A 13,763-nucleotide genomic window follows, 5' to 3' on the forward strand; every position below is an offset into this window, starting at 1 on the left:
TGTCTCTATTAAACCTTTTCCTTTAAGGCACTCTGAGGAATCTATCCCTGCACTTCCTGAAGCCAAGGGATTACAGCTATCCTTGGGCCTTATGTGGGGTTCACAGGGAAAGGTGGAAGGTTCTTCACGGCCACACTGTGCCCTTTCCACGGACTCACACAAGGACTCTGGGCAATCTGTAGTAACAAAGAAACCAGGGGGTTGAAATGCTGCTCAAGTTCTCCCCACCAGATCTGCCAGAATAGTCCCTTATTCTGAAAATAAAGCTTGTCCTTTATGCATGATGCTATTAGGAAGGTGAGAAACCTGAAGATGGAAGGGTTTGTAACTCTCTCAAAGTTAATTTGAGGTTCCCAGAAAATAATCTCAACCTTTAGCTTCTGTAAGCATCAGGTCAGAAAAGAGTTCAGGTCATGTAAAGAGACAGAACAATCACAAAATGAAACTGGCACACAAGTGAACTTTGTACATGAGCCATACTGTGGGGCAAAATATGTTCTCAGTCTGCTGCCAATCATGCAGTTGTAAATCCAGAGCAAGTCATTGGCTTTGGTAAGGTAACTCCAGATTTACATCTGGCCAATCTTCCCGTCCTTCTGGTCACATTGTTTTTGTGATTTCTTCCAGCAGAACATAATCCTGTAACAGTGAAGTGTGAATCAAAAACTATCAGACCCATGAATCTAAGCGGGCCCAAAATCAGGCAAAGTGAGTTTCCCTAGCTCAAGAAATTATCCTCTCTTGTTTGGGATTTAAACGAAACAAACAAACCACTGTACAGACATTTTCTAAAATTGACATTGACACTTGAGGTGGAGCTGCACTGCAGTACTTACGTCACTGAGAAATTTAGCTACCAACTAGCTAGAAGAAGCATCATCTATTGCCTCCTCTTAAATAGCACAGTGCTGATCTGCCAGATGTGATACTAGCACACGAGTAGTTTTGTTTTCGTGCTCATTTTGAAAAAGCACCTGTTTCCTCCTCCTCCCTCCTCCTTTTCCAAGGAGTTCAACAATTTAATATTAGTATTTTAACTCTGTCCTTGCTCAGCCATTTAGCACAATCATAGAGACATTGCTCAAAGCAGATGTAATCTCATAAGGATAGGGAATAATTAGTCTCGTTCTAGTTTATGGCTCTTTATTTTGTTTGCCAACTCAGTGATAGAAAATATTTGTAGCAAGTTTTTTTGCTATGACCAAATGTTTCTACTGTGTTTTGGTGCTTCTTCAAAAGTACTTACAGCTTTGTACATTTCTACCATGAACATAATCCTTTAGACAGTCCTGATCTCTAAGTTACAAGAGCAGGGTGTTGTCAGTAAAATCAGACAAACTGAAACACACGTAAGCACTTCAGTTTGGCCCTAGCACTGCTGATTTGAATCAAAAGTAAAATCTGAGTGCTTCTGGAGGGTGGCTGAGCCCAGTAGCCCATCCAGCAGCTGACACTTTACAGAACATTTGCTAATATACAGATCATTAGCAACTTTATTATAAGCTGTTTCGCACAGACAGCATGTTGATTTGGTAAAAGCACACATGGTAAGTCCTGCACCGAAGAGCTTGGAGTCTAAACGACAGCTGCGCAGAAGACAGGAGGCAACTACCAAAATTCAGAGGTGGGGTTAATTCTGTAGTTTGCTTATTTTTAATTAGACATTCTCTTCATTTGGGCCTTGCAGAAAACCTCGACAAACAAAAGAAGGAGAAGGTTGGGACTAGCAGTAGCTGGTCTAACACAAATTAAAATATACAGCCATATTATTTTATTTTTGTAATCTGAAACTCTAGAAAAGGAAAATGCTGGCATTGTATGGGATGCATCACAGGCTGGTACATGGGGGTGGGATTTCAGACTGCCTCACAACTGCCATGAAACTCTGAGGTATTTTAGCTGTTGGTGCACAACAGATGCCTTCCATGCTAGGCTTCAAGCACAGCCTGCAAGCTCAGACTCAATTCTGCAGCAAGGCCTTGAATTTTGTGGCATTCCAACACAATAGACTACAAATGAACCATAAAGCAGCCCCTGATACTTAGTTTGATATTAAGGGGGGGGGGCATTGCTGAACCCACATACTCAGTTTTCAGTGTGCCAGAGATTTCTGTAAAGGCTACAGAACTTTATCACAGAAACAATCAAGGACAAATCCAGGTATTCTAACATCTGGGAGCAGACAAGACTTTGGGCCGCTGAAACAGAATGGGAGCCAGCTCAGAACTGAGGGATAAATTCAATAACTATACTTTTCTGAAAATATAAATCAGAAATGAAATTGTTAACAATCCTAACACTTAAAAAAACCCACATTATTGGTTTCTTTCTACTGAAATTAGTGGAAGAAGAATTTTACATTTACACACCGATTTCAGGCTGTTTGCAAACCCAAGCAGATGCTGCTTACACATGCTTTGTGCTTGTAAAGGTTGACCCCCCTTGGTCCCCCTCCCTTAAGCCATAACTTTTAAATCTATTTAAACACAAACAACAACAACAACAACTATAGCATAGAGCAGTGGCTTTCAACCTTTTTTCATTTGCAGACCTCTAAAAAATTTGAAAGGGAAGTGCACATCCCTTTGAATTATAAGTGTGGGTATTCATATACTTTTGATTGATGATGGTCATCTTTCACAGACCCCTTAAACAGTCTAGGGGCACCCAGGGGACCGCGAACCACAGGTTAAAAGCTACCGGCTTAGAGGGAGTGAAGTTCTACAACATGGGGATAGAATCCTACAACTTGTTCTAAACTCAAGCAGCCCTGAATTCAGGTGAGAGACACAAAAACCATGCATGCAGGCTATGAAACCAACATCTTAAAGTCCTTAAGCCTGACTATTATCTAGATCCATTTAAAACAGGAGACAGATTTCTTGATTTAAACTTAAGTTAAAACAAGATTTCTTGATCAGAAGATTTCTTGATTCCCCCACCCTCAAATGGCATTGGGAAATCTGGGGAGGGAAAGGGAAATATGTGGAAGAAATGTTCCCATTATATGCTAAAAGCTGATAAAACAGAAGTTATTTTAAAATCCACCTGAGACTTATTTTCTGTGTTTAAAAGGAATTCTGGATTACACCTGAATTCCCCAGACTTGCACTAATCATGACATAAAGAGCAGAAGTTGCACTTCATTTAATAGCATCAAAAACCTGATGATGCGATAAGACCCGATGACTTAATTTGGAATGGGACGCCACTGCTATGTTCTCTGTGGAAGCTGACAGATGTGGCAGTTTGTCCTGTGATCAGCCACTGAAAGCACTTTACAACCATGCACTGACAGAAGTGCATAGCTGCAGACCACTTTAAAAATGCCCAGCTGGGCAACGATCTGAGCCCTCATTATATGAGGGTTCAGAAGAAGGAACTCCAAAGCAAAGTGCCTTCATTAACATCTGTCAGCGTGGCTGTGAGTAGGGCTTGGCTGATACACCTGAGCTCTGCTCTGCACACTGTCTTCAGAATGGGAGAGGGACATGAGTGAGTTTGGTCTAGGGGGTTCCCCAGCCAGCACTGCAGGGTGCAGCAGGTGAACTGAAGCCTCCCCACACCAACTGGGCTCCAATCCACCCCTTCACCCCGCCACTCCAGCATGGCCAGGGAAACCACAGAACAGACCTCCCTCCCCTGTCTCCCCACCCTCCCATCCTAAGAGAGCATAGGAACTTAGAGAGGGGGACAGGGCTAAGGGACAAACACCGCAAACAGCCTCTCTCCCTGGATCAGCTCCAAAGAGGAGCTCAATCAACCCTCCCAATTCAACAGCACACATCCATTGGATCAGGAGGGCTGGTCTAATTCATGGCACTTGCTGTGAAGCACCATGAGTTAGACTGTGGAACTGAATGTCTGTCAGCACCCTGAACGTTCTCTGAAGTCTTTTCCACTAACAGCTGGAGTAAGACTAAATAGTTTCTCTCACTGGAGCTGGTTCTAAATTAAATCACTTCACACCATTAAATGCAACCTGAGAAATATACTGCTAATTCTCTTCTCATGTCCAGTCTCATTAATCTAAATGTATTATTCAGTTTAATAGTCTGTGGTTTCAGCTCACTCAAGTCTGTTAGTATTGGACCTGCAATAAAATGGAACTATCTGTTCAAGTGAAACTCTTGTTACTGAATTGGTACCTCAAGGTGACATTTATGTAGGAAAGCAATGAAATGCCAGCTGCAGTTCAGCATTCTTCACTGAGATGTGCAGCACAGATGCCAAAACAATTAATGCAGCACAAGTGGCTGCATAACTATGATCATACAATCAAAACCTAATTGCTGGTAAAAGATGCTTAGTTCTAAAGAGGCAGAGATACATGAGAATGAGATTTCTACATTGTGTTTTTCTTACTTTCCAATGTAAATCTTCAATATACAAGAAAACGTATTTCATTTTAACTTTTGAGTCTCTCCCTGTTTCAAGAACACACTTGCACTTCAAATGAGAAATTATGTAAGCATGTCTATGGCATTCTGTTTATTAAAGAAAAAAATTAAAGAAAGGAGGTATTCATCAGTGATACTACTATGCCATCTAATGAAATGCAGAAGTGTGCAAATAAAACTTTCTTTGAGGCATGCAATAATTCTAGCTATTAGCATTTCAAAAATTCCTCCACCATATTGTCTAATGAAATGAATATTAAACCTTTCCTCTATCCACTGACAGAATAAAACAAAACAAAGGGACAGCTGCATCTCTGCAGAGCTTCCTTTCTGAAAATTAACATTAACACCACTATTCATAATTCAACTACTTCAGACATTTCTTATAATGATGTCAGTTCTGTACTTAAAAAAAACCCATGCTTTGTGTTTTTCACATCACATCATCTTTCTGTACATTGGACCATTTTGATAGCTTTATTTTTTTGGGAGATTTTTTATTTTGAACAAGCCTTATGAATCATAGTGAAAGCCAAATAAATAAAACACACAGAGATATCGTGTCTCTATAGCATGAGCTCATGAAATCCAGAGACATCAGCATTATGGATGCTGTCTTGACTGACACCAGAATGCCTAGGAAAAGTAGCACTTTGTATTTTTGTGATATATGTATGGAGGTGAGTCTTCCAGACAGCCAAAGGGTAAGCATGAAAGCATCATTGCCAAAATACAAACACCGCCTACTGGTCTCATGTTCCATTGTAGAACCTGGACCTCTCAACTTTTTCTAAATCAACAGAGCTTTGTTTAAATATGAACTTTCACATCAGTGTTAACTAGGGCTGAAACAGAACAGAATTTTTTTTTAAATATTAACTTCCACAGAATTTGACAGAATCTTCCATCACAAAAATATTAACATCTGGATACAAACAAATAAGTAAAATGCATTATTCCTTTTTGTTTGTATTGTTTTGGCTTCCAAAATAAACACACAGGGTATAGATTAGGGGTTGCCAATTATTTTGGCTGTTGGGCAACTCAACAAATTTTGGTGAGCTGTCAAGGGCTGCACACAAAATCTGTCAGAAGATATCATCTAAAAAAATGATAGATCAAAAAAAAATCATATATTAAAAACAAACATCTATAAGATATTTTAATTTTTTTTTAAATTGTTTTGATTAATGGTGTTTTTTAGTAGTGTATATAGAGGCAATTGCACAATAGCTCAAAATAAAGTCTTACTCTTGTATATTGTGAGGGGGACCATGGGAGGGTATATGGGAGACTGTCTGCATGCTATGTCCCAGGAGCTGGCCAGGGAGAGAAGGGGGAGAAACGGGGGCAGGGGGTGTGCACAGAACTCATCTGGGCAATGTAGTGCAGGTGCAACCCTCATTTTGGCCCACAGCTGCCCCTGCAGGCTGGGGGGAGGAGGGCTGGCTGGGATAAGCCTAGGAGGTATTACACAGTACAGTGCAGGACATCAGGATGTGTGGTCAGGAGAGGGCCCACGGCAGGGGGTGCAGCACAGTGTAAAACCACTGCTGCAGTCAAGCAGGGCTGTGAAATTGAGACTTTTTTTTTAACCAAACTTTTTTTTTTTTTTTTTACTATGGTTGATGTTAAACCCCTAAATTTGAACCTAGCCCTTCTAACTGAGGCCTGGCAGCATGGCAGGGTATGGCAGAAGAGTTACATTTACATTGTGTAAAACATATACGAGTAAAAAACATATCAGTAAAAAACAAAAATTGGCTGTTAGTAAAATAAAAATAAAATAAAATAAAAAGGTCTTGGGTTGACAGCCCTGCTCTGTAGTAAAATGTATTGCATGGTAAGATGCAGATATATGATGGGCTCTCGCAAGTGAGCTGCCTGCAGTATGCACCAAGCCACTAAATGGTGAGGGAGCTAGCTTATACTGCACAAACAGCTACTCTAGGATGAAACTGCCTAGAGCCCTAGGCCTAAAAGCAGACTTCTCCCAGAACAAAGCCTTTTATCCTTGGATCCTACTACAGACATACAAGCCCACTGTCCTACTTTAAGTACTTGTGAGGTATTCAGGATGACACTTTTTGCCAGGATAATCACAGCTAATTTGCATCAATTGCCATTCAAGCTGAATGTGTGAACAATTGTCCCAGCACCTCTTTTGACATTTTGACAAGTCACAGCCTGAAAAAAAAAAAAAAAAAAAATCAGCCCTGAGATAACCCTGCCATCTGTTTTTCCCTAGCGGAGCAGGCACATGATATGACATTCCACATGATGGAGTTACTACACATTTCCAAGGGTAAGTTTACCTTTGGTTCACATGATTTACTATGTAATACAGTTATCAATCATGTGCTCTCTTCATTTTCATTACATAGGAAAGTTAATTTGGGACATAGTAACTACACCCTGGGAAATTATGCAATCATGCGCCAGTGCAATTTGGCACATAAAATGTATGGCTAGGCAAAATTGCATAATTTTGCATAATTTAACCCAGGCAGGCTCTGGCTCCACCTCTGCAGGGATCCCAGCAGTCCAGCTGGGAGCACCACGCAGAGGCAACAAGCGCAGTGGCATGTGACTGGAAAGCTGCTGAGTGGGGAGGGGAGCTCCTGCCTGCAGAAGGGGATGGGGTGAGTGTGGGGCTTGTGAGTGGACATGGGGTTTGTGGCTATGAGTCACTATGAGTAGGTCCCCCACCCATGGTCCATAGCCCCTGCAGCCACTGGTGGCAGCAGCAGCTGGTAGGCCCTCACAGTTGCAGCAGACAGAGCCCCCCAGAAGCGTGCAGCTCCAGCTGAGTCCTGGGGGCTGCACATGGTGACCTAGAACCAACCCAGCCAGCCCACTAGCTCACACCTTCAACCCCGACCAGGCTGACTCTGTGGCAGCACACCAGGTTTGTGACACTATAGGTGGGAGCCATGTCTTATCAGGCTGCATGGGCTTCATGCTTCCATGCAGGGCTTGCAGCACTCCAGCATGAAGCTGCACATGGAGGCACAGAGCCAGCCTGGCCCAATGGCGCATTACTCTGTGCCTCCATGTGTGGCTTCCCACAGGAGTACTGGAAGACCATGGAGGCACAAAGCCCACCCAGCCTGAGGGTGCACAGCTCCTGCCTGCAGTGCTGTAAACCCCATGTGCTGGCATACAGCCAGCCTGGTCTGGTCTGAAGGCATGTGTCAGCAAGCCAGGGTGGACTGGCTCCATGCCACCACATGCACCCCCGGGACTCAGCACATAATTTTGAATTTTTCTGCATATAATTTTGAATTATTCTGCACAATGTTCCCTGGGGTGCAAGTAACCATGTAATTTGTCTATACCTAGTACTGAGTAGGGACAAGAGAAATCATATGCTATTTAACTAAACCTAAAGATTCCCAAGCAAATGCAGTCAGAGTGTCTCAGCATGTGTCAAAAGTTCCATCACTTTTTGACAGAATTAAGTGAACTGTTTAGAGATATTTTTTAAAAAATAAAAGGAGAATCACCATCATCTTTCAGGCTACGGATGAGCTGAATATTGGTTGGTTTACATTCATGTAGGAATATATCATCCTTTATAAATAGCACATGTGCCTATAAAAGGATGGCTTTTCACATGCCATTGAACATACTTCATACCTTTCCAACCCTGCCCCCCCACCATGGTATTAAAAGGCATATCTAGAGCCCCACAGAAAGACTGGAAAAATGCAGTCTGGAGCTTCTAAACCAAATCACATTGGAAACCAAATGACTTAAAACAAATCTGGGATGAGATGTGGCATGAAAGATTTCAGAAAAATGGTTCTTTTCTGGGGAAGTTATGGGTATGCTGAAAACAGCATATAAAGTGGGGTTCCAACCTCTACTTTAGAGCACTTACTGACATCCCCCAATGATTATGCTCATGTGCTCTCCTCCTCAAGATAAAGGAATACTGTTTAATTAGAATCGTGCAAATTAAACAATGCCCTTCCTGAAAGAGACCTATACAGGATCTTAACAGTATGCTACAAAGGCTTCCAATTAGGAAGGTTTAAATTTGTGGTTACTATATTCAAAAGCTAAACATTAATTAGTGAATAAGGTAAAAAAAAAATTGCTTTGTTTTTCACTCTGTTCTTCTGAACCCAGAAGAATGACAAGACTAAATAGCTTTGTGTCCCCATCCACCAGTATCAAATTTGGTAATACAATGGCTGGAAAACAAATAGTTAAAAACATGTTTAGCGCTTGGTAAAGCCATTCCAGGTATAACATTAACTAATATTTCTCATGAAAAAATATAATGAAACAATAAAATAAAGTCAGAAGCATTATTAGTGGTGTTATGTGGTGACTGTTGCAAAACTTACCTAGGGAAGCCCATGAAGGAGCCTGCCAGATGTCATTGAGTTGCCAGTACAGCGCTCCCATCGTATGTCCCAGTCCATCAATTACCTCACTTTGAGAACGACGATAGAACTCAGTTTCTGTTTTTATACATTGGGCCTGCATAACCTTGTTCAACAAATGCATTAAGAAGGTGTTATTTTTGGTTTGGCTAACTACTGTCAAGACAACTTGTACAGTAAAAGTTCTGTTAAATCAGCATCTTACAAGCTGGCATGCTCAAATAACCAGCATGCCAGCTTGTAAGATAAAGTGAAACCGGAAGTGCCCGCCATGGCACTTAGTTTCTCCAAGCCCCCATGGCCTGGGGGCATAACAGGCTATGCAGGGCCTGGCGGGACACCCCAGACGTGGCGGGAAAAGCAGCAGCCCGGGTCGCTCAATTAACTGGCATATCTTGTTATCCAACATCCCCCATTCCTGGGGGATGCCGGGTAACAGAGCTTTTACTGTATATATAAATGCACGTGCACATGTATGAGAGAAAAATACTTCACAGGAATTGAACAGAACTTCAGATTCAAGCCCCGAAAATGGCATCGACATGATAAGCTCCCTGCATTTCCAGCCCCTCCAGGAGCCTCATGGGCAAAATGGCACAGCTCCTTGGGTGAGACACAGTCCATGGGACATATCTTTGACACCCTATTAACAGTCATACATTTTCAAAGATTTTTGAGTCAGAAAGGACCTATTAGATCATTGCATCCAACCCCCTGCCCTGGGCAGGAAAGAATGCTAGGGTCAGATGGCCCCAGCGAGGTGTTTGTCCAATCTCCTCTTAAGTATCTCCAGAGAAGGGGACAGCACCACCTCCCTTGGAAGTGGATTCCATATTTTGGCAATCCTCACTGTAAAGAATTTTTTCCTCATCTCCAATCTAAATTAGCTCTCCTTCAATTTGTGGCCATTGTTTCTAGTTACCCCGATGGGCACCTTGGTAAACATTGTATCCCCTATTTCCTGCTGTCCCCCCCAACAGTTTGTAGATGTCCACAAGATCACCTCTCAGCCTTCTCTTGAGGAGGCTGAAGAGATTCAGGTCCCTCAAATCAGTCTTCCTAGGGTTTTTCCTGTAGGTCTTTAACCAGACAGGTGGCCCTCCTCTGAACCCTTTCCAGGTTATCCACATCCCTCTTGAAATGCAGCACCCAAAACTGGACACAGTACTCCAGCTGCAGCCTAACCAATACTGCACAGAGGAGAAGTATCACCTCCCTAGACCTGTTTGTGATGTACCTACTTATGCAAGGAAGAGTGTGGTTAGCTTTACCTATTACTTCATCCTTTGGTGCAGGAAAGAAGAGGAAATAAAAGAGCCACTTTGTGCCCAGTCTTTCTAGTGGAATGGGTCAGATGCACAAAATGGCCTCATGTTGAACTTGTAAATTCTTCAGGGCAGGGCCTGTGTTTCTTTCCTATGTGACTATAGCCTTGACCTGCAAGTAATGATAAATTACAGGTACCTGCCACTAGGATTGTGACATGCTGTTACCTGAGTGAGGTAGATTGTATCCTTGAACTTTTTTAAGGGGTCTGTGCTCTGGGGCAGCTTGAAGTGAAGTCCAGCCTGTTGAAGCATTTCATCATTACCACTGGCATGGTGCTGTCGATGGAGAGACAAATTGCTTGCATAAGACCAGTCATCTGCAGAGGAGACCTGTGGGGAAAAGGCACAGAAAGAACTGAATAGACTGGAAAGAAACAGAGGAACATGCCAGCTCCTGATCTTGGTGAATTAGCGAGTGCAGAATGGCAAGGTGAAAATATATATACGTATCAGCTGTGTGTCATCTCCTAGAATCTTTATATTGATACTTTATACTTCTGCCATATCACTGATATAAGGATCTCTACATAACTAAGTTCAGAACACCCTGGGGTGTAAATATCACCTCCTTTAACAGATAGCCAAAGCCAGTGAAAACACACAAACAAGAGTGTGTGTGTGGGGGGGGGGGGGGCCGGTTGGGGTTGTATCTGCATGTATTCCAAGGTTGAATTTGGCATGAAAACTTAAGTATTCTTGTGTTCACAGTCCAAGTCAACAAGCAGAGCTAGGACTTGGATCCAGAAGGTCCTGCCTGCCAGTCACTCACCTCATACTCTACATCAGTAAGCTTCCTTATTCAGTTCTTTAGAAAACAGAAAAAAACTAATGTCCTCTCCTAAAGAGGAAGTTACGCGGAGGCTACCAATCCTATAATATCAGTAATGCACATTCATAACTTCTTGTCATCTACCTCTGGAATCACACACACAGAATACTGGTAATTTCTTGAGTGAAGAATGGTGGGATATTAGAATTCACATAGTTATGGCTATTATTGTTGAGTCTTTATTGTATTAATTATTTCAAAGAAACTAATTTAAATTCTTTATTTTGATAGACTATAAAGTTTTTCACTGTCTGTAATTATAGAAGACAGCACTGATGTCTCAAAAAAAGGGAATATATTTCACTCAGCATACTGAAGACAACATTTTGAACCCTTAAGTAAATTTTTAATCAACTCATGCTTGGATCAATGTGATATGCATTTCCCATCTGACTGAATAAATGGGTGGATAGATGAAACAGAGACCCACCACATTTAATCTGACTAGATAAATAAGATCGGATGTGTTGTGTGTATCCCTATCTAATTAAATTATTTGCAGAGATTTGGACAGATGGATATTGCAACTTTATCTTGGAGTAAAAAGCCAACATTAAAAGGCTGGTATGATAAATGTAGATCAATTCAGTACATTTTAGAAAAAAACAAAGGGCTATTTGCAATGCAGGCATCACTTTAGAAGCACAGTCCACAGAAACAGTTGTCTAGAAAATACACTGTGCACACTACAGTCAACAATTACAAGCTACAAACTAAACTAGATCAATTAGGAGTCTGATGATAATCCAAAAGAGGTTTATATATTTGGCACGGCCACCTTGCTTTTTAATACAGCAAGTGACAACATTACATACCGTTAGTTCTGATCAAAGAGATGGTAAACTGAGAGCTATTTTGATATATGATATTAATAGGGATAAGCAATAAAGTACCTTAACATTGCAATCAGTACAAGCCTCTCTGTTTAAAGAGTCCAATATTGTGTCACTAATTGTTTAGGAAAGAAAAAGCAATTTTTAAGACACTGACATTACAATAAATTGTAGCAAGACTGTGGACTGTGACACTTAAATAATGGCAATAGTAATAAACCATGACTGCAGATACTCATCTTGGCTGCTGTGAGAAGAACAGGGAAAGAAGTTCACCCACTCTCTCCTTCCACCACCAATATCATACCTAACATTTTCCTGTACCAAAATACATCATTTCAACTACTGTCAAAACATTGGTGTTTCTTGGCAAATGATTCACTGTTGTAACCCAAGTTAAAAAGGGGACAGATACAGACTTGAAAGTTTTGCCTTACCTTTTCCAGTGTACTGAAGGAAGGCCAGGACTGAAACCCATACTCTGAGGCAAATCGAGCTTTAGGATACATTCTCCAGTCCCAGCAGTCCCTGGTGTAGTCATAGAAGTGAACGTCACCGTAGTGGGTATCATAAGGATTTTGGGAGAGCCAACCTTCTTCAATGGTTTCAAGACCATTGGTGGGACTAGACGCAATAAAAGGACGACTTTTATCCTCCTGAGTTAAACAAAACAAACACAATACCATGTAATGCGATTCATGTCATCATTATCTTGATATCCAAATCACATCCTGAAAAGTGAAGTGACTTTGCCAAATTATTAAGTCATTGTCTAGGAAACATTTTCCTTTTTTGTCTTGTCATAGGATCATAAGACAGCAGGGCTCGAAGGGACCTCACAAGATCAACTAGTCCAGCTCCCTGACATTGATCATCTCTCATGTTTAATGTATTTTGAACTCTGAGACCAAGTTTTACTGGGTACAATACTATTTCATATTTCTGAAGGATTCTCTATTCTCCTCAAGCAATTTGCTATCTTTAAATGCTTCTATATTCTTAATGACAGTTATTCAAAGCAATCCTAGTGGAAAATAGATTGAATGATCATAAATATTTGTGTGCCATGACTACTTCTTCTGTAAGTAAAATTACCATGTTTGTAACATTTTTTGCAATAGCAAAGCTATTATTGTTTTTTGTTTTTTATTCAGCAGCCACTGAACCTTAGTTATAATACACCTTAGGCATGCTACTACTGTTAAGAGTAGTAACACGTCATAGACGGACATACTGTTTGAAACACCACAAGGGCCTTTGACGTGCTCCAAGTAATGAGCATGCAGACATGCATAGCTGAAGTTATTCAAAAATGGCTGAAACGTTTCAAAATGAACCTTCAAAAAGGAACATTTCTGAAGTCCTTCCTGAAAAGTCTGCGTGACTGAGCGGTCCTCTGGCATCCCATAGTGCTCTACTATGGGGGGGTAGAGGGGAGCAAGAAGGAATAGTGCTAAAGCTCACCCAATCTGAAGTGCTTTGGAATTCTGAGCACTTCAAATACATGTCTGTCCACGGCCTTTGTTTGATGGCGCTGTCATTTGCTTCTTTTTTCACTGGTTCCACATTTTAGGCGAGGTGAGACTTCAGGGTAGGATTTCAGTATTTCTAATCATTAGCATTTAGAGCCTCTTATCAGTGTCACCTAAAATACTAAAGGGCTTATATTTTGCTATTTTAACACATTTACAGCCACATTTTCAGGCAGGCCAGACATTCTGTACGCAGAGGTACCATTATTGGCTCCAATACAGCAAAGAACTTGGGGCACATGATTCATTTTAGGTATGAGTCCTATTCACTTGTTCTCAATGTGCAAGTGGCACCGCTTCTCCCCAGTGACTGAGATCTTTATATAGGAGGTCGGCAATGTTTTTGGGCAAAGGGCCAAAAAACACCTGCAACCTCTACTTGTAAGATGTTGGCATGCCAGGTCAGACAGCAGGGGAGCCAATAAGGGGCCTAATCCCTGTTGTGGT

At 41.4% G+C, this 13,763-nt stretch overlaps 1 protein-coding gene across 2 annotated transcripts in view; it reads right to left on the bottom strand.

Annotated features, from left to right (window-relative positions):
• The window catches only part of MANBA (mannosidase beta), a 96,991-nt gene that overhangs the window by 8,871 nt on the left and 74,357 nt on the right, over positions 1-13,763 (bottom strand). For both annotated transcript variants that reach the window (XM_090031894.1, XM_090031895.1), the window contains exons 12-14: positions 12,222-12,440; positions 10,288-10,452; positions 8,756-8,900 (exon numbers count right to left, since the gene is read on the bottom strand). In XM_090031894.1, the coding sequence (XP_089888020.1) occupies positions 8,756-8,900; positions 10,288-10,452; positions 12,222-12,440 (529 nt within the window). The remainder of the gene's footprint in view (positions 1-8,755; positions 8,901-10,287; positions 10,453-12,221; positions 12,441-13,763) is intronic.

Source organism: Crocodylus siamensis, chromosome 2, assembly GCF_052110815.1.
Source record: "Crocodylus siamensis isolate JL-2025a chromosome 2, ASM5211081v1, whole genome shotgun sequence".
Classification (NCBI taxonomy): Eukaryota; Metazoa; Chordata; order Crocodylia; family Crocodylidae; genus Crocodylus; species Crocodylus siamensis.